The sequence below is a fragment of the Lynx rufus genome, unplaced genomic scaffold (assembly GCF_022079265.1).
Source record: "Lynx rufus isolate CCGP_SWC_20201006 ecotype Redwood Valley unplaced genomic scaffold, mLynRuf1.p SCAF_13, whole genome shotgun sequence".
In the NCBI taxonomy this organism is placed as follows: Eukaryota; Metazoa; Chordata; class Mammalia; order Carnivora; family Felidae; genus Lynx; species Lynx rufus.
The window spans coordinates 31,122,454-31,143,279 of NW_025814827.1; the positions used below are offsets into that span (position 1 = coordinate 31,122,454).

The following is a 20,826-nucleotide window of genomic DNA, read 5'->3' on the forward strand; positions in this document are numbered from 1 at the left end:
AATGGCAAAGTGTGCAGCTTCAAAATGTATTTTGGAGACTCAGTGAGAAAGAAAGATACTATTTACTCCTGAATTCATTCAGTTCTTCATCACATATTAAGTGTACGTCTATTATGTGCCAGAAACTTCTAGGCACTTAGTATATGGTTATTAACAAAACAGACTTGGTCTCTGATCTCATGAAATTAACACTTTATTGGAGAAGATTGACAATTCACAAGTAAAAATTTATATAAAATTACAACTTGTGTTAAGTGCTAAAAGAGAAAAAAAGGTTCAAGGATGAAATTTAAAGGGAGAGATCCAATTCTGTGGTGACATTTAAACTGAGGCCTGGAGCCAGTTGTAGGAAAAATAGAAGAGGGCTTCAGCAGTGTGGTTGAATCCCTAACATTTTTTACATCCCTCCTTTCTCAAGGAAAAGCAGTGAAGCTTTAGGAAATTTCCCCCTCCTCCCTATATTCCAAGAGCAGTCCAGAATGGCTACTTCAAAGTAAACTCATCCCTTTTAGTATTGATTGGCTTAGGAACCCAGACCAAGCCACTGTTTGCATAGTATTCACCCAGTGACTGTTATTTGTTCAGGAGTTAGCATGTGACCTAATTTGGGCTGATCAGCCCAAAGGGAAGGGCTTTTTTTTGTTCTATTGTGAGGGGAAGGACAGTGTACTGTCTAACTGACTTGAACTGAAGAACCACAGATCCCCTACTGCTCCTGGTATGTAAGACCTTGAAGGGCCAGCCTTAGGTTGGAACAAAGTGAATGGTAGAAGGAATCTTGGTTCTTGATGATGTCCTTGGTTGGCTTGATATATCAACTGTAACATCTGTTTTACCTCTGAGCTTCTTGCTATGGGGAACCACCATATTTTTTTCGTGTAATCTGTGTTAAGTCAGATTTCTGTTACTTCAACCACATACATGTTAATCAATACACAAACAACAGAAACAGCATATGCTTAGGCCCTGAGGTGGGGAAAAGCTTGGATAATTAGCTGAAGATAAGAAGTCACATAATGAAATGATCCAATCAGATTCTTAAAGTGCAACCAGCCCTGACCATGCATACCAAGTTTCCAGTCAGCTTTCTAGTGCCTTTCTTGTAGAGATGAGTGGATATACAAGGATTATCAAGGATTGGAGAAAACATTCAATATAAAAACAGGACAAGACAAAACAGAAAATAAGGTCTCAGAGGATACAGAAACAATTGTATGTACAAAAGACAATGGGAAGGGAACTTGAATTAGTATCCTTTTTAAAAAAAATTTTTTTTTAATGTTTATTTATTTTTTGAGACAGAGACAGAGCATGAACGGGGGAGGGTCAGAGAGAGAAGGAGATACAGAATCCGAAGCAGACTCCAGGCTCTGAGCTGTCAGCACAGAGCCTGACATGGGGCTCGAACCCACAGACCGCGAGATCATGACCTGAGCAGAAGTCAGAAGCTCAACCGACTGAGCCACCCAGATGCCCCTGAATTACTATCCTTAAAGATGAAGAGAATATTGAACAAAAACGGGGGCTATAAAAAACATTCAGAGAAAAATAAAGAGCTTTTAGACATTAAAAATATGATAGCTGAGATTAAAAAAATAGAAGAGTTGGGGGCGCCTGGGTGGCTCAGTTGGTTGAGCGTCCAACTTTGGCTCAGGTCATGCTCTCACGGTTTGTGGGTTCGAGCCCCGCATCGGGCTCTGTGCTGACAGCTCAGAGCCTGGAGCCTGTTTCAAATTCTTTGTCTCCCTCTTTCTCTGCCCCTCCCCCACTCGTGCTCTGTCTCCCTCTGTCTCAAAACTAAATAAACATTTAAAAATTTAAAAAAAAAAATAGAAGAGTTGGAAGGTAAAAGTTGCAAAAATGTTATAGAAATTTGGACAAAGGTGCCTGGGTCGTTCAGTTAAGCATCCAACTTCGGCTCAAGTCACGATCTCACGGTTTGTGGGTTCGAGCCCCCCATCGGGCTCCATGCTGACAGCGTGGGGCCTGCTTCAGATTCTGTGTCTCCCTCTCTCTCTCTCTTCCCCTCCCCCCACTCATGCTCTGTCTGTCTCTCTCCCTCAAAAACAAATAAACATTAAAAAAATTGTTTTAGCAAAAGTAAAAGGTAACCAACAGAATGGGAGAAGATATTTGCAAATGACATATCAGATAAAGGGTTAGTATCCAAAATCTATAAAGAACTTATCAAACTCAACACCCAAAACACAAATAATCCAGTGAAGAAATGGGCAAAAGACAGGAATAGACACTTCTCCAAAGAAGACATCCAGATGGCCAACCGACACATGAAAAAATGCTCAACATCACTCATCATCACAGAAATACAAATCAAAACCACAATGAGATACAACCTTACACCTGTCAGAATGGCTAACATTAACAACTCAGACAACAACAGATTTGGCGAGGATGTGGAGAAATAGGATCTCTTTTGCATTGTTGGTGGGAATGCAAACTGGTGCAGCTACTCTGGAAAACAGTATGGAGGTTCCTCAAAAAACTAAAAATAGAACTACCCTACGACCCAGCAATTGCACTACTAGGCATTTATCCGCAGGATTCAGGTGTGGTGTTTCAAAGGGACACATGCACCCCCATGTTTATAGTATCACTATCAACAATAGCCAAAGAATGGAAAGAGCCCAAATGTCCATCGATGGATGAATGGATAAAGAAAATGTGGTATATATATATACAATGGCATATTACTCGGCAACTAAAAAGAATGAAATCTTGCCCTTTGGAACTATGTGGATGGCACTGGAGGATGTTATGCTAAGTGAAATTAGAGAAAGACAAAAGTCATATGACTTCACTCATATGAGGACTTTGAGAGACAAAACAGATGAACATAAGGGAAGGGAAACAAAAATAATATAAAAACAGGGAGGGGGACAAAACAGAAGAGACTCATAAGTGGAGAACAAACTGAGGGTTACTGCAGGGTTTGTGGGAGGGAGGATGGGCTAAATGGGTAAGGGGCACTAAGGAATCTACTCCTGAAATCATTGTTGCACTATATGTTAACTAATTTGGATGTAAATTCAAAAAAAAATTTTTTTAATAAAAAAAAGTTTTTTTAAGTTACCTTCATTTTTAAAAATTCTCTTTTCTTTTTGCTGCTCTGTCTGGGTGAGTTCTATTGCTTTGCATTTTAGCTCGTTGACCCAACCTTCAGCTTTATCCAGTCTGCTCTGAACCCCTGTAGTGTATTTTTTAGTTCAATCATAGTACTCTTCAGCCCTGTAACTTCTGTTTGGAACTTTTTTTTAATCTTTTTTTTCTGGTTTTATTGAGATGTAATTGACATATCCAAATCTTTCCTTCTTTCTATTTATTTTATTTTTTATAAATTTTTTAACATTTATTTATTATTGAGAGACAGCATGAGCATGCGAGGGATAGAGAGAGGGGGAGACACAGAATCTGAAGCAGGTTCCAGGCTCTGAGCTAGCATGAGCATGCGAGGGATAGAGAGAGGGGGAGACACAGAATCTGAAGCAGGTTCCAGGCTCTGAGCTGTCAGCACAGAGCCCGAGGAGGGATTCTAACTCACAAACCGCGAGATCATGAGCTGAGCCAAAGTCGGACGCTTTACCGACTGAGCCACCCAGGCGCGCCTCTTCTTCTTTTTAAAGTAAGCTCTGTGGGGGCACCTGGGTGGCGCAGTCGGTTAAGCGTCCGACTTCAGCCAGGTCACGATCTCGCGGTCCGTGAGTTCGAGCCCCGCGTCGGGCTCTGGGCTGATGGCTCAGAGCCTGGAGCCTGCTTCCGATTCTGTGTCTCCCTCTCTCTCTGCCCCTCCCCCGTTCATGCTCTGTCTCTCTCTGTCCCAAAAATAAATAAACGTTGAAAAAAAAAATTTTTTAAAAAAATAAAGTAAGCTCTGTGCCCAATATGGGGCTCAAACTCATGACTTTGAGATCAAGAGTTGCATGCTCTACTGCCTGAGCCAGCCAGACACCCATATTTGGAACTTTCTTATATTTTCTGTCTCGTCGTTGAGAACCTCTGTGTGGATAAACTGTGTTTATCCATTCTTCCCCCAAGTTCAGTGAGCATCTTTATGGCCACTACTTAACACTCTTTCTCAGGTCGATTGCTTATCTCGGTTTCATTAATGTCTTTTTCTAATGTTTTGTTCTTTCATTTGGAACATATTCCTGTCTCATTTTGACTGTTTGTTTCTCTGTATTAGGCAAATCACCTATCTCTCCCAGTCTTGAAGGAATAGCCTTGTGTAGGAGATGTCATGTGGAACCCAGAAGCATAACCCCCTCTGACCACCAGAATGATGTGTATCTGCAGCATGCGGGTAGATGGGGCTGGTGCCCTGCTGTGATGCACAGCTGTCTGTGGCATGGGGCGGGCAGGATTGACATCTGGCTTGACCATGATGCACAGCTGCACTGGGTGTGCACGAGTGATCCCGTGTGATTTTTTTAAACTAAAAAGATGTTTTAACTGTGGAAAAATATACATAACTGAATTTAACATCTTCACTATCTGTAAGTGTACAGTTTGGTAGTGTTAAGTACATTTACATTGCTATGCACCCAAACTCCAGCACTCTTTTCTTTTTAATTTTTTTAATGTTTATTTATTTTTGAGAGAGAGAGAGAGACAGAGCATGAGCAGGGGAAGGGCAGAGAGAGAGGGAGACACAGAATCCAGGCTCTGAGCTGTCAGCACAGAGCCCAACGCGGGGCTCGAACCCACAAACTGCAAGATCATGACCTGAGCCAAAGTCAGACATTTAACTGACTGAGCCACCCGGGTGCCCCAGAACTCTTTTCATCTTGCAAAACTGAAACTCTGTACTTATTGAACAACTCCCCATTTTTCCCTCCTTCTAGTCACTTGTAACCACCCTTTTCTGTTTCTATCAATTTGACTACTCTAGATACCTCATAAGTGGAATCATACATATGCATCTTTTTTGTGAGTGACTTATTTCACTTAGAATAATGTCCTCAAGGTTTATCTATGTTGTAGCATGTGTCAGGATTTCTTTCCTTTTTTTTTTTTTTAATATTTACTTATTTTTGACAGAGAAAGAGAGTGGTGAGAGCCAGGGAGGGGCAGAGAGAGAGGGAGACAGAGAGAGCTGACAGCACAGAGCCCAAACTCACAAACTGTGAGATCATGACCTGAGCTGAAATCAGACGTTTAACTGACTGAGCCACCCAGGTGCCCTAAGAATTTCTTTCCTTTTTAAGGCTGAATAAGATTCTATTTTATGTATATACCACATTTTCCTTGTCTGTTCATCTGTCAGTGGACACTTTGGTTGCTTCCACCTTTTGGCTATTGTGAATTAATGCTGTTATGAAAATGAGTGTACAATATCATGGGTGTATTTTCTAAAATGTACTTAAAAATATTATTCTTAGAAGCCATTTTTAGTCTTTACTAGACTTCCATCGCACATAAGAATCCCAGTGAGTGGTCTGACTCAGCTCACCTGTGTCTAGAGCCTGTGTTTTTTCCACACTCATAAAGTCATGCCACATCAGCAGCCCATACTCTTGTACATCAGGAGTTTCTGCATTAAGGTATATGGAAGAGCGGGAAGAAGACATTTTCCAAATGTGCATGTAGCTCTGTTTCTATAGTCTTTAGTTTCTATAGTTTTAGTTTTCATCCTTCCTTACCCCCCATTCTTCTCATTACCACATGCTTTGGACTTGGGGATCCTGTTCAATGGACACAGGTATATTTCTCTCCTTCTTACCGGTTTTCTGGGCCTACAGCCCTCTGACTCTGGACTGTCACTCTGCACTGAGAGGGCTCACTTTACTGAGAATCATATGTTCTCCCAGGGTACAGACATTGCTGTATGGAGGGTATACTTTAATAGATGACCCCAGCACAAGACCTTGAAACCTTTGTTTGAGTCTAACAAGAGGAGGGCCATACATATTTTCCAGCAGGGTAGCAAGAAGTAATCTAGACTATATATTAGCTCTTTGCCTTTGAACTTCTGCCCAAAGTGCTGAGGGAGAACTGGAAAGGGAACACTTGAAGGGAATAGATAAATTGATTGCTACAGTAGAGATGGTTGACAGGACTGTGGAGTAGTTGAGAGTTTCAGTAAGCAAGGAGTAGGCTAGAAGAAGTGGGAAGCAGAGAAGAAAATTGGAATTGGAAGGGGTTGTAGACTATCAGAGAAACTTGCTTATCCTCCCAGTGTCTCTCAAAGTAGAAAAGAAATAGAATTTACATATGAATAAAGCAAATGCAGCTCAGCTGAACCAAGAGAGAAACAGAGGTATCTGGAGGAGGTGCTGTTCTGAGAACCTGGCTTTATAAGATGTTCATAGAGGTAGGTCGGACAGAGAGGATGTGTTCTGTGGAGGCAAGAAGCCATTAAGGAGCACCAGTGTTTGGGAATGAGACATTATCACCCAAACCAGGAGAAGCTCAAGGTGAAAGTGAAAAGTACCTCAGCTCCCCTCCTCAGGCATTTCCTCTCCATATTTAGTGGCTTTTCCAGTATGGAGACCTCAACTGGTCCTGGGTCTCCCAGAAGTTAGAACCCACTTCCAATGCCAAGCTACCTTCCCTATGGGGATAACTTTAGCAAAGCTCTTTATGGATTCTTCTCCTTTCTTATGTATCCTAGTCTATGGATATGCTTCTGGAGGTTCTTCTTTTTTTCTTTCCTGTCAACACTTCTCTCAATCCAGACTTATTGCTCACTGGGAGGGGACACAGGTCGGGGAGATGCCCTTCTGACAGTTAGTGACATGTAAATGAAGAGTTCCAAAGAGATCAGTACCTAGACTCCTTCTCCTCTCTCCTCCTAGGCTATTTCATTTGAAACCATGGTTGGGCTTTTTTTAACATAGTATTTATTTGTTTTTATGGAAGTTATACACGAACATGCAAGTTCTATACAAGACATAATGAAGAATAGAACTGTTATCCCACTCATTTTCCGGCAGCTTAAAGGAGATTACAACTCATTTAGCTGTTTCTTCTGTCATTTGTTGCTTTTTCTAAATATCATGCCATTTCTGGATTTTTAACTTTCCAATATTAGCTGCTGACTTCTATTTAATATTTATTTATTTATTTGTTTGTTTATTTATTTATTTATTTATTTATTGAGAGTGTGGGGCACAAGTGAATGAGGAACAGAGAGAGAGAGGAAGAGAGGGAAAAAGAAGTGGGGATCACCCAAAGCAGGGTTTGTGCTCACCCGATGAGAGACTCTAGCTCACCTGATGTAGGGCTTGAGCTCACCAGATATGGGAGTCAAACTCAAAAACTGTGAGCTCACCACCTGAGCCAAAGTCAGATATTTAACTGACTGAGCCACCCAGGCGTCCCCTGATGTCTATTTTAAAAATGAAGACTTAACTCTCTCATCCTTTGCATAAATATGCATGTAAACTTTCTCTCTGTATCCTCCTAATGTAGTGTTATTTTAGTTAGGTCAAAATTGAATGTTTACATTTTATGAGTAAATTTTATTTACAGGCTGTTACAGTATACTGTATACAGTATACAGTATATATACAGCATACTGTATATTTACAGTATACTGTTAACATTTCCTTTCTTGTGTGCTTCCCCTCAAAATTAATAATCTGTTTATATTTTTACTTGCTTATGTACTTATTATCAATTCTCATACTGTCTTCTAGAAGTAGAAATCTCTCAATATATTTAAAAACAATCAGATAATTTATCAGTTTCCATTTTTTTTCTTATATATACGCCTCCAGAGCCTTTCATTGCTCTCTAAGCTGTTGCAAAGAAATCTTCCTGGAATCTCCCTTCAACCAACAGTCTGAAGATTCCCTTCACTTATCTCTGTTGGATGTTCTTTTCCTGGATCCTATGACTTTTTTTCTTGGTTTACTCCTCATTTTGGTAGAGTATGTCTTCAATATCTTGCTGAAAAGGGTGCATGGTATATAAGTATTTTTAGACTCTGACTTTATTCTAGTCTTATACTTAGTTGATAGTTTGGCTGGGTGAAAAAATCTATGTTGTTATTTTTCTTCAAATATTTGGTAACACTGCTCCATTGTCTTCTGGCTTCCAGTGTTTCTGTTGACAAGTCTGAAGTCAATCTTATTCTTCATCCTTTCTATGTGATCTATGTTGTGTCTTAGAAGTCTTTAGGATTTTCTTTTTAACTCTAGTGTTCCAATATGTGGTGGTGTAGATCTGTTCTTATTCTTTGTACTGGGCATTCAGTGAGTCCCCTTCATTTTTGTTTTACTTCTCATTCTGAAACGTATAATTCAGATGTTGGACCTCCCAAACAGATTCTCTAATTTTGTTTTTTTCCTCTCCTATTCTACCACTAGTCCTTTTGTCCAATTATTATTATTTTTTTTAATGTTTATTCCTTTTTCAGAGAGAGAGCATGAGCAGGGGAGGGGCAGAGAGAGAGCAGGATACAGAATCTGAAGCAGACTCCAGGCCCTGAGCTGTCAGCAGGGTGTGCAACTGAGCCACCCAGGTGCCCCCAAAATGAAGGTAAGTTAAGGAAATTTTCAGACAACATCAAGCAGAATGACATTTGCATAATAGGGGTCCCAGAAGAAGAAGAGAAAGAGAAAAAGCCTATAAACTTATTTGAAAAGATAATCGCTGAAAATTTACCTAATCTGGTGAAGGAAACAGACATACAAGTCCAGGAAACCCAGAGAGTCCCAACAAAGATAAACCCAGAGATATCTACACCAAGATATATTATAATTAAAATGGCAAAAGTTAAACAGAGAATCGTAAAAACAGCAAGAGGAAAACAACTTATTACATACAAAGGAAACTCCATAAAGCTATCAGCAGATTTTTCAGCAGAAACTTCACAAGCCAGAAGAGAATGGCATGGCATATTCAAAATACTACAAGGATAAAACTTCCAACCAACAATTCTCTACCTATCAAGGTTATCATTGAGAATTGAAGGAAAGATTAAGAGTTTTCCAGTAAGCAAAAGCTAAAGGGATACATCACCACTAAACTGGTCTTACAAGAAATGTTAAAGAGACTTCTTGAACTGAAAAGAAATGGCACTAATCGATAATTAGACAATATGCAAAAGTAAAAATCCCTGGAAAAGGTAGATATATAGTAAAAGTAGTGGATCAATCACTTATAAAGCAAGTATGCTGTTAAAAAGACAAAAACAATAAATTTAAAACTATATTACTTAGTTAAGAGATGCATAAAATAAAAAGATGTAAAATGTGACATCAAAAATATAAAATGTGGGGTGAGGGGACAAAGAAAATGTAGTTTGGAAATGTGTTCAAAATTAAAGTAGATGAATCGATAAAAAAACAAAATCAAGTGTATGCTGTCTACAAGAGACTCACTTCAGAAGTAAGGATATAGACTGAAAATGAAGATATGGAGAAAGATGTCCCATGTAAATGGAAGTGGGGAAAAAAAATAAAGCCAGGGTAGCAATACTCATAGCAGACAAAATAGACCTTAAAACAAAGACTGCAATTATAGACAAAGAAAGACATTACATAATGATAAAGGTGTCAATCCAACAAGAAGACATACATTTATAAATGTATATTATCCAACATAGAAGAACCAAGATACATAAAGCAAATATTAATGGACCTAAAGGGAAAAATTGACAGTAATACAATAACATAAGGGACTTTACCACCCCACTTACATCAATGGATAGATTATCCAAGCAGAAAATTAATAAGAAAACATTGGCCCTAAGCAACACACTAGACCAGTTGGATTTAATAGACACACAACATTCCATCCAAAAGCACAGAATACACATTCTTAAGTGAACATGGAACAATCTACAGGATAGATCATGTTAGGCCACAAAATTCAAGAAGACTGAAATCCTATCAAGCATCTTCTCTGACTACAATAGTATGAAATTAGAAATCAATTACCAGGAGGAAACTGGAAAAACCATTAAAATGTGGAGATTAAACAACATGCTAATGAACAACCAATGGGTCATTAACAAAATCAAAGAAGAAATTAAAAAATACCTAGAGACAAATGAAAACAAATACAACACGTCAAAATTTGGGGGGTGCAGCAAAACTATTCTAAGAGGGAAGATCATAGCAATACAGGTCTACTTCAAGAAATAAGAAAAATACCAAATAAACTATTTATACCTAAAGGAGAGAGAAAAAGAATAAAGGAAGCCCAATGTCAGTGGAAGGAAGGAAATATTGAAGATCAGGGTGGAAGTAAAGACTAAAAAAAGATGAAGAAAAGAAAAGATCAATGAAACTAAGAGCTCTGAAAAGATAAATATAGTTGACAAATCTTTAGCTAGGCTAATGGAGAAAAAAGAGCTCTAATAAAATTAAAGAGGGTTGCCTGAGTGGCTCAATCTGTTAGGCATCTGACTCTTGATTTCAGCTTGAGTTGTGATCTCACGATTCATGGGTTCAAGCCCCACATCAGGCTCTGCACTGACAGTGTGGAGACTGCTTGGGATTCTCTCTCTCCCTCTGTCTCTACCCCTCTTGTCCATGCTCACACTCTCTCTCAGTGCAGCGGGGCTCTGCATTGACAGTGCGGGACCTGTTTGGAATTCTCTCTCTTTCCCTCTCTCTGCACCCCCCCCCACTCACATGTGGGCTCTCTCTCTCTCTCAAAATAAATAAACTTAAAAACTTTAAAACAAATAAATAAAAATTTAAAAATCAGAAATTAAAGAGAGGTTACAACTGACAAAACAAATACAGAGGATCACATGAACAACTATATGCCAGCAAATGGAACAACAGAAAAAATGGATAAATTCCTAGAATATACATTCTTCCTAAACTGATCCATGAAGAAATAGGAAATCTGAATAGACTGATTACTAATAAAGAGATTGAATCAGTAATCAAAAACCTCCCAACAAATAAAAAAAGTCCAGGACCAGATGGCTTCATTGGCGAATTCTACCAAACAAGAAGAATTTAATACCTATCCTTCTCAGCCTCCTCCAAAGAAATCAAAGAGGAGAGAACATTTCCAAACTAATTTTATGAGGGAAGCATTACCTTGATACCAAAATCAGACAAGCACCCCCCCACACACACACACACATTAGAGGCCAATATCATTGGTGAACACAGATATAAAAATTCTCAACAAAATATTAGCAAACTGAATTCAACAATAGATTAAAAGGATCATATACCATGATCAAGTGGAATTTATTCCAGGGATGCAAAGATAGTTCAACATCCACAAATCAATCAACATGATACATCACATTAACAAAATGAAGGATAAAAATCATATGATCATCTCAATAGGTGCAGAAAAGTCATTTGAAAAATCCCGCATCCATTTATAATAACCCTCCACAAAGACAGTTTAGAGGGAATGTATGTAAACATAATAAAGGTCATACATGACAAGTCAACAGTTAATATGTTGGAAAGCTGAAAGCTTTTCCTCTAAGAACAGGAACAAGGCAAGGATGTACACTCTTGCCACTTTTATTCAACATAGTATTGGAAGTCCTAGACACAGTAATTAGGCAAGAACAAGAAATAAAAGGCATCCAAATGAGAAAGGAAGTAGTAAAACTATCATTACTTATAGATGACATGAGTCATATATAAAATACCCAAAAGATTCCACCAATAAAGTGTTAGGATAAATGACTTAAGTAACAGGATACAAAATCAACAAGCAAAAATCCATAGTGTTTCTATATACTAATAGTGGATTATCAGAAAGAAATTAAGAAAACAGTCCCATTTACAATTGCATCAAAAATAATAAAATAGGGGTCCCTGGGTGGCTCAACTGGCTCAGTCAGTTAAGTGTCTGACTTCAGGTCAGGTCATGATCTTGTGGTTTGTGGGTTCCAGCCCCGCATCAGGCTCTGTGCTGACAGCTCAGATCCTGGAGCCTGCTTTGGATTCTGTGTGTGTCTCTCTCTCTGCCCCTGCCCCACTCGCGCTCTGCCTCTCTCTCAAATAAAACATTTTTTTAATCTTAAAAAAAAGAATAAAATATAGGCACAAAATTTAACCAAGAAGATGAAAGACCTGTGCATTGAAAACTATAAGACATTCATGAAAAAAATTGAAAAAGACAAATAAATGGAAAGATACTCTATGCTCGGCTCATGGATTGGAAGAATTATATTGTTAAAATGTCCATACTACCCAAAGCAGTCTACAGATTCAATCCAATCCCTATCAGAATTCCCATGGCATTTTTCACAGAACAGTTTTAGAAATAATTCTAAAATGTGTATAGAACAACAAAAGATCCCAAACAGCCAACGCAATGTTGAGAAAGAGAACAAAGTGGAGGTATCAGCTCTCTGATTTCAAACTACAAAGCTATGGTTATCAAAAACACAGACACACAGAGCAATGGAACAAAATTGAGAGCCCACAGTTAAACCCACATATGGATGATTAATGCATGACAAAGGAGCCAAGAACATACAATGGAGAAAGGATTGTCTTTTCAATATATGGTATTGGAAAAACTGGATCACTATCTTACACCATACACAAAAACTAACTCAAAATGGATTAAAGACTTGAATGTTATACCTGAAACCATAAAATTCCTAGAAGAAAACATAGGCAGTAAGCTCCCCAACTTTGGTCTTACTGATAATTTTGTGGACCAGACTTCAAAGGCAAGGGGAACCAAAGCAAAAATAAAGAGGATTACTTTACAATGCTTCTGCACATTGAAAGAAAACATCATCAAAATGAAAAGGCAACCAATTGAGTGGGAGACGATTTTTGAAAATCATAGACCAGGGATTAATATCCAAAATATATAAAGAACGCAAACAACTCAAAAAACACAACAACAATAAGAACCAAACAACTTAAAATAGGTAGAGGATATGAATAGACACTTAGTATATCTACAGATACGTGCAACCATCACCTCTGTCGGTTTTAGAACATTCATCACAGAGGTCAATTCTTTTTTTTTTTTTTAAGATTTAAAAAAAATTTTTAAGTTTATTTATTTTTGAAAGAAAGAAGGAGAGAGCACAAACTGGGAAGGGGCAGAGAGGAGAGACAGAATCCCAAGCAGGCTCCACACCGTCAGCACATAGCCCAATGTGGGGCTTGAACTCACACAGCATGAGATCAGACCTAGGCTGAGAAGCTCATCGGAAGCTCAATGGCCTGCACCACCCAGGTGCCCCTCACAGTGGTCAATTCTTAATCTTCATTTTATTTGGCCTATCAATAGCTTTTGACATAGTTGACCAATCCCTGTCTTCTTGACACATTTTTTCACTTGGCTTTCAGGACATCACACTCTCTTGGTGTTTCTCCTTCCTCACTGGTCATCTCCTTTCATTTGGTTTTGCTTTTCTTCCCCCATGACTTCCTTCTAGAGATTGCAGTGCTCCAGGGTGTAATCTTTTAAACTCTTTATTATCCTCCTGGGTGATCTCATCTAGTTTCATGGCTTTAAATACCGTCTATATATTTAGTACTATCAAGTTTACATCTCTATCCCAGACATCTTTCACCATCTCTAAGTTTGTGTATGTAACTGTCTGCTCCACATCCCCATGTGGATTGTAATAGATAACTCAACATGTTCAAAACTAACCCTGTTACACCTGCAGTCTTCCCTACCTCAGCTGATTACAATTTGATCCTTCTAGTTGTTCTGGCCAAAAATCTTAGAGTCATCCTTGATGCCATTTCTCTCTCACATACCACATTCAATCCGTTACCAAATTCTGTCGGCTGTATACATTCAGAACCCTATCCCTTCTCCCACCTCCTCTCCTACCCCTGGTGTGAGCTGTCACCATTTCTAGCTTGAATTACTGCAGCAGCCTCCTAGCAGGTCATATTGCTTTTAATCCTTGTCCCTCTACAGTCTAGTCTTAATACAGCAACTACAGTGATCCTTTGAAAATAGAGGTGACGTCTTGTTACTCCTCTGCTCAAAACCTTGCAGTGACTCCCCAGAGTAAAATCCAAAGTTCTTATAGTAGTCCACAAGGCCCTCCAGGACCTGATCTGCCCTTGCTCCTTACCTTCTTGATTTCACTTCTTTACTCTCACCCTTACTTTAATGCAGTTACATAGGCCTCAACTTTTCCTCAAACACTCCAGGCACACTTCTCACTCATTTACAGAGTTTGCACTGGCCAGTCCCTCTGACTAGAAAGCATTTCCTCCAACTGTATGGTTTGGGGATTTGGTTTGGCCAATCCCCTCACCTCCTTTAGGGCAATGTTCCAATTTCATCTTCTCCCTAAGGCCATCTCTTATCACCTTACTTAATATACAGTCAACCCTCTCCACCCCTCTTGACTTCCTCCTCCTCTACTTCCAAACCCACTTACCTTGCTCTATGTTTTCTTTTATCTATAGCACCTTTTAACATACAGTGTTATTTCTTATGTTTATTTCTTAGCTTTGTCTATAGTGCCTTCTTCCCCTCTGGAATAAGTTCTCCAAAGCAAGAAATCCATTCATTGATGTATCCAAGGATATAGTACAATGTCTGGTACAATAATTATGTGTTGAATGAGTGAATGAAAAGTGTGGGTGATAGTACCTACTCTAAAATTATTTTAGGGATTAAATTAAATGCAAAGATCTTGACACACAATGGACATCCAGCATGTTAGATTGCTACCTCCCTTCTCCCTTCCCCAAATATCTTTCCCACTTGCCTCCTCTTATAGCACTGTTCCTTCCCTCTTCTCTGAAAAATTTGACAATTCTGGGCTCTCCTTTGAGTTTAAATCCAGGAAAATCCAACAAAAGTCCACAGATGTCATCTGAGAAGAAAAGGAACACTGGGACACCAGCTTTACCCACTGCCACACTGTTAATCAAATTAAGAAACTGTCACACAGAGAAGCAGAAAGACCCAAAGAGATGGAAAGATAAATGTTTTTGTTATTGGAGTTGGAGATTTATTACACCATTTTTTAAAATTACCTTTATTGAGGACTAATTTACATGCATTAAAATATACATATTTTAAGTGTACTGTTTGATGAGTTTTGACAAATGTATAGGTAATCTGATTTGGGATGGAGGGCATTAAGGTCACCTGGGATTATGTAGGTCCAGGGGTTTAACAGAGGGATCCTGGCCAGGAAAGAGAACATCAAGACTCTTGGAAAACATACTCAAACAGAGACAAGTGGAGACACCAGGGCCAACCTGAAATTGTTCCTGGGGTCTCTCACCAAGATCTGAACCTCCAGAATGTCTCACAACTTCGTGGCACCTCTTGGCCCTCCTGAGGGAGTGGGCCAGCTGCCTTTCACACCAGTCTCACGTGTATATGCCAGGAGCGGTGACCTGTGACTGAGCCCTCCTTCTCTGCTCTGCAACTCTCCTGCCAATACCCACACCCCTCATCCTCGCCTACCGGTGGGGATGGGAGGGGTCCGTTCCAGACCACGACAGCCAATTTTCACCGCTGCCAGACACCCACCGGGTCTGATTTTCTCTCCAGCCTCAGTTAGAAATCGTCTTCGAGTCCTCGGCAGCACCGCAGGCCGGAAAAAGCAAAAGTGCCGCGCCAGGTGTTGGCATCAGAAATACTCCTTTGGGTCTGCCATTCTCTGGTCCCTGGGAGCTCTTGGCCTCTGAGGTGCGATCTACTGAGCCAGCCCAGCAACCAGGTCCGCTCCCGCCTCCTCAGCTTCTGAAATATTCTAGGGGTTGTAGGTTCAGCTTCACTTAGAGACAGCAACTCCGACTTCAGGTTGGCTAGGGAAACTGAGGCACGACTGGGGATTTTAGGTGAGGGATCTAAAGTTGGCCGCAGACTTTACTCCTGTAACTGCGATAACCCCTATCGAAAGCCCAGTGTGGTGCGTGCCGATCTAAGAAACCAGTGGGTCGGTTTGCGCAGACATCTGGGGGATAGCGAAGCACCGCCCAAGCGGCTGGGAAACCTCAGGGGTGGCGCTGGCTGGAGGTGGGGCCAGGGGTGGGTCCTGGCGGAGGGCGGGGCCGACCTGGGCTACCAGGAGTGCCAGCCTAGCCCTGTACAGCAGAAGTGGTGGTAGTCGCCTTTGCCCTTGGTTCTTGTTCTGCTTGCGCTCGACCTCGCAGCCATGGAGGCACCCCAGGAGCTTCTGAGTGGGAAGCTCCAACTCCGCTTCACCCCCGCTGCCGGGACCAGCCTCCTGATGCTCAGGCTGAACGACGCAGCGTTGCGGGCGCTGCAAGAGTGTCGGCGGCAACAGGTGCGGCGGACCCCAGGGCCCCATCTTTCCTAGTCTCTCTCTCTACCTCTCGGGATCTCGGGCCTCAGCCGGCGGCCCTGGCGAAGGGACCTGGGGTTTGGGGAGTGGCATCCGTAGGTTCTGATCTCCCCACCTCTCCAAGTGAAGCCCGAGAGGCAGGTGTCTATCCCCCCACCCCCACCTCCACCCCGGGCACCTGACGCCGGATCCTGGGAATGCCACTTCACCTGCGCTCAGCTCGCATCTGCTCTCCCCGCAGGTTCGGCCAGTGATCGCTTTCCAAGGCAACCGAGGGGTAAGTAAGGGCCTAGGTTGTGTGAAAGAGGTGGGGTGCGGGGAGAACAGAAGTAGGCTTTGGGCAGGTGCGGCCAAGGCGGGAAGGCTGACAGCAGTCACCGTCTGAGGAAGTTCCGAGAACTGAACTCCGAGTGGGGCGGAGGGGCCTGCTGGGGTTGTGGTCCCAGGAGGCTGCGGTTGAGGAGACTGTGTCGTCTCATTCTCCTGGGGGACTCAAGCCCAGCTGCACCTGGTGTACTAACGAGCCCCGTGGGACCCATCTTCAATCTTAGGGCTGGCTAAGGGAAGAATGGCAATGGAAGCAGGGGGAGGGGCTGACTTCATGGGGCTTATGGTTCTCCTTTTGCCTCTAGTATCTAAGGTTCCCAGGACCTGGCTGGTCCTGCCTCTTCTCCTTCATAGTGTCCCAGTGTGGCCAAGAGGGCCCTGGTGGCTTGGACCTTGTGTACCAACGCTTAGGCAGGTAAGGGGGAACCGGTAGCAGGTAAAAAGGGTTTGTGGAAAGTTGGGGAGGCTGATTCCAGAGGTACTTAAAAGTCCACCCTCCTGGGATTTTTTTCCACCACCCCTTTCCAGATCTGGGCCTAACCACCTCCACTGCCTGGGCCCACTCAGGGAACGCCTCACTATTTGGGCAGCCATGGATTCCATCCCTGCCCCATCTTCAGTTCAGAGACACAACCTAACTGACAGTGCCAGAGATCCTGAGAGTTGGCAGAACGTAGGAGACTATTCTGAGGAAGACACAGTTTCACAGCCACAAATGGCACTAAAAGAGGTGAGGCCACAAACTGCAGGTAGCTGGAATAAGGTGGGGCACAGCCTGAAGCCCAGAGAGCCAAGTGCCCCTGCCACTTTCCCTGCCAGGTGCCAGATCCACTGGCAAGCAGCCAAAGACAGTCACTCCCAGGATCCTCAGAGGAACACATGGCACAGTGGGAAGTGAGGTACCTGGGGCAGGGTGGGACTAACCTGGGAATCTCTGGAATTGCCTTTCTTTCTAATCTCCACTCTAAATGCTTTAATAAGAGATCTAGCCCTACCTTGGCCTTCATCTCTCTCATTCCCTCTTCAAATATCCTAGAAACCAGACCCATCTTCCAAACAGAGAACCTGATCAGGCACTGCCTTCCTCAGCTAGCCAGAAACATTCGGACAAGGTGAGTTGTCCAGGGATTTTAGCAGCGGATTTTCCAAGAGATCTTTGTTCGATCAGGCTAAATTTTAAAATTAGGAGCCTTTATTCTGATGCTCCCAGAGTTCATTCTATGAAATTAATTTTCAAGAGAAGTGCAGAATACACCTCTGCCTTACTGTTTATGTGACATTTTCCCCAATAGAAGCGCCCAGCACCTGCAACCACTAGAAAACTAAAAGAAAAGAGGCTCAGAACCCTGCCTTTAGCTCCAAGTCCCCTACAAGCACTGCCCAGTGAGGACCTGCAAGAGGGAGATTGGGAGCAAGAAGATAAAGATGAAGACATGGGCTCCAGGCTGGAACACAGTCCCTCAGTTCAAGCAGGTGAGTTAAATGAGAGAAGGGCAAAACTGCTCTAGTTGGAAAAACACCTAATCACTCTTCTGTCCTTTTGCTTCCTTCCTAGATTCTGAATCCCCAAGCCCTGAAGAAGTACCAGATTATCTCCTGTGAGTCCCCTGCTACTTCCAATTTTATCAAGCCTTGTACATAGGAGATATTAAGATAAACTTCCTGTGACCTAGAAGCTTTTAGGGGCAATGAAATTAAAGGTGACAATTCTCCTGGCAGGCAATACACAGCCATCCACAGTGCAGAGCAGCAACATGCTTATGAGCAGGACTTTGAGATGGATTATACTGAATACCGCATCCTCCATGCTCGTGTTGGGGCTGCAAGCCAAAGGTTCAGAGAGCTGGGAGCGGAGATCAAGAGAGTTCAGCAAGGAACTCCAGAACATAAGGTAAGGACTGGACCCAAGCTGACTTTCTAGCCTTACTGGCCATAAACTCCCTGCTAATTTGCTCAGAAGACTGGTAACCAAAGTGGCAAGCCAAGTCTGTTTTGAGAAAAAGTAATCTCTATCATTTGATAGAATGAGATGGGAAGTTATTGCTCTCCCTTCAGAAAACTGGAGTTCTTGGGGCATCTGGGCGGCTCAGTCACTTAAGTGTCCAACTTCAGCTCAGGTCACGATCTCATAGTTTTTGGGTTTGAGTCCCTCCTCAGGCTCTGTACAGATAGTGCAGAGCCTGCTTGGGATTCTCTCTCTGCCCCTCTCCCACTTTCTCTCTCAAAATAAGTAAGCTTAAAAAAAGAAAAGAAAGAAAACAGTTTTTTCTCAAGGTTCAACTTGGTGCTAGCATTTTCTTTGTTTCAGGTGCTGGAAGAAAAAATAGTCCAGGAATATAAGAAGTTCAGGAAGGTAAGATAAGGTCTGGGAATGGTAGCAAGAAGGTAGAAATGGTAGATTTTTTTTTTTTTTTTTTTGATGTGGATGCTTTTTCTTTGCAGCGGTATCCAGGTTACAGGGAAGAAAAGCGTCGCTGTGAGTACCTGCATCAGAAATTGTCCCACATTAAAGGTCTCATCCTGGAGTTTGAGGAAAAAAACAGGGGCAGCTGAAGCTATCAGAAGGCTCTTTACCCTCTCTCTGCTTAGTGAGATATGAAGGAACAAAGCAACTATAAACTGCAGAGTGCAATTGTCTGCTCTTCTTATTGCTGAGTCCATGGTGGCAAGTACGAGAGCTCTTCTATTCTCTTTAAGATTTCACTTTCATTCTTGTTGCATTTTACTTTTTAGGATGTGGGCACAGTGCCAAGATTCCACAACTGTGCCCAGGAGACTAGGAAGAGTAGCAGAGGCTTGGCTTCTTCATCTTTAGTTCAGCCAAGTCATTTTCAAATCCTGAGAAATGACACCATTCCCAGGACAAGATACCTTGAGAACATTAGAATTTAGCCTGGTAGCCTCCCTAAAGCAACAGTAGAGAGAACTTTTGGTAACAGAGCTAAAAGAACTTGTAATACACCTGGATATAATGGGAAAGGGCTTAGTTGTTCCCCATGTACTAAAAGTAAATTCTTTTACAAACATGGCTAAAAAATGAAAACTGATTGCTTCTGTGTCCTCTGTATAAGTTTGCATGCTTTCCTTAAACTCTTCAAGGCAATAGTTATTACCCACGACTATCTATTTGTACCATTTCTTGGGTGCTCTGAAAAATTAGATCCCCAGATCCCAGCCCAGGTCTTATGTATTAGACTCTTCAAGGTTATGGTTAGGCATCTTTACTTTTTCAAAGCACTAAGGATGATCTTGCTATATATTTTGCTATTAAGTCTCTATCAAATCCATCTTATAATTGGCAGCTAGAGATTACAACAGGAATAAAGTTCTCTTTTTCAAACCATAGAGGCTGAGGATCATCTACAAATAGGGCTCCTATCTGGAATTATCTAGTACTAAAAACTTTAAATACAGATAGGATTTGGATTTACCCAGAAAACAGGGAAATTCATTTGAACAAAAGATCATGTCAGTCCTATCCTTTTTGTTCCCCACTGTTGCAGAAGAAAGTGGATGCTTCATTCACAACCAGGAATGATATGCCTTTCCCAGTTCCACTGGAGAAGGAAGTTAATGGGCCACACCTGGGCTGTGGGGGAAAGAGGTGCACCCAGCAGTGTCAGCAATTCCTGAAACAACTTGGATGGAACCCCAACCTGATGCCACACCCATACAGGGCATTTTTGGGCAGAGACTAGCCTTGGGAGGTATAAACATGCTCAGTTGTATGACAAGGGTAAACAGTAACCCATCCTTAGGGTATGGGCAGGGCCTGAAACAGACCCAACAAAAAAAGTCCCTCACCTGTTGTAGTCATCAGGCCAGGGGCCTGGGCAATAAACATGTAAAGACAGAAAATGACGAAAGGTAGAATGGATTTATAGGTGATGACTATGGACCTAGTTAGCTGGTCTACAGCAGCACTGACCAATATGGTAAGCCAGTAGCTCTAGGTGTGAATATTGAAATCAATGAAATTTTAAAATGTAGTTCTTAGTTACATTTCAAATGTTCAGTAACTACCTGTGTTAGACAATGAAAATTATGGAACATTGCCAAGATTCCAGAAAATTCTATTGGGACAGTGCTGATCTAGAAAATCTTTGGTTCCCTATCTCCTGGAAAAAAGACAGTTTAAAGGGGGCTCATTTATTGTCACTGTTCCAAATGTACAAAAAAAATTAGAAAATAACCCCCCAACTCAATCCCCCCCACCCCCACATTACCCCCAACACAAATAATTTTTCCCAAAACCACAAACATCAACTGGTCCTGGTATTTCCATAAAC

The 20,826-nt window shown here is 41.6% G+C and overlaps 1 protein-coding gene across 2 annotated transcripts; it reads left to right on the top strand.

The window, feature by feature from the left end:
* The first annotated feature begins 15,990 nt into the window (after positions 1-15,990).
* ELL3 (elongation factor for RNA polymerase II 3) lies at positions 15,991-20,729 on the top strand. Of its 2 annotated transcripts, XM_047075183.1 has the most exons (12): positions 15,991-16,192; positions 16,452-16,487; positions 16,843-16,952; positions 17,066-17,267; positions 17,357-17,436; positions 17,574-17,649; positions 17,830-18,010; positions 18,093-18,135; positions 18,257-18,428; positions 18,846-18,890; positions 18,980-19,013; positions 19,271-20,729. In XM_047075183.1, coding segments are annotated over exons 1-12 (1,113 nt in total). In that variant the 5' UTR covers positions 15,991-16,060; the 3' UTR covers positions 19,273-20,729. The 2 variants fall into 2 exon arrangements, with proteins under 2 accessions (XP_046931139.1, XP_046931138.1); XM_047075182.1 differs by having other exon boundaries at positions 18,980-20,729.
* Positions 20,730-20,826: the final 97 nt, after the last annotated feature.

Excerpts from the sequence above, each read along its gene's own strand:
- ELL3 (XM_047075182.1), top strand. The coding sequence starts at position 16,061 with ATGGAGGCACCCCAGGAGCTTCTGAGTGGGAAGCTCCAACTCCGCTTC. Across the intron at positions 18,429-18,845 it reads AAGGAACTCCAGAACATAAG|GTGCTGGAAGAAAAAATAGT; the intron begins GTAAGGACTGGA and ends TCTTTGTTTCAG. Across the intron at positions 18,891-18,979 it reads AATATAAGAAGTTCAGGAAG|CGGTATCCAGGTTACAGGGA; the intron begins GTAAGATAAGGT and ends TTTTCTTTGCAG.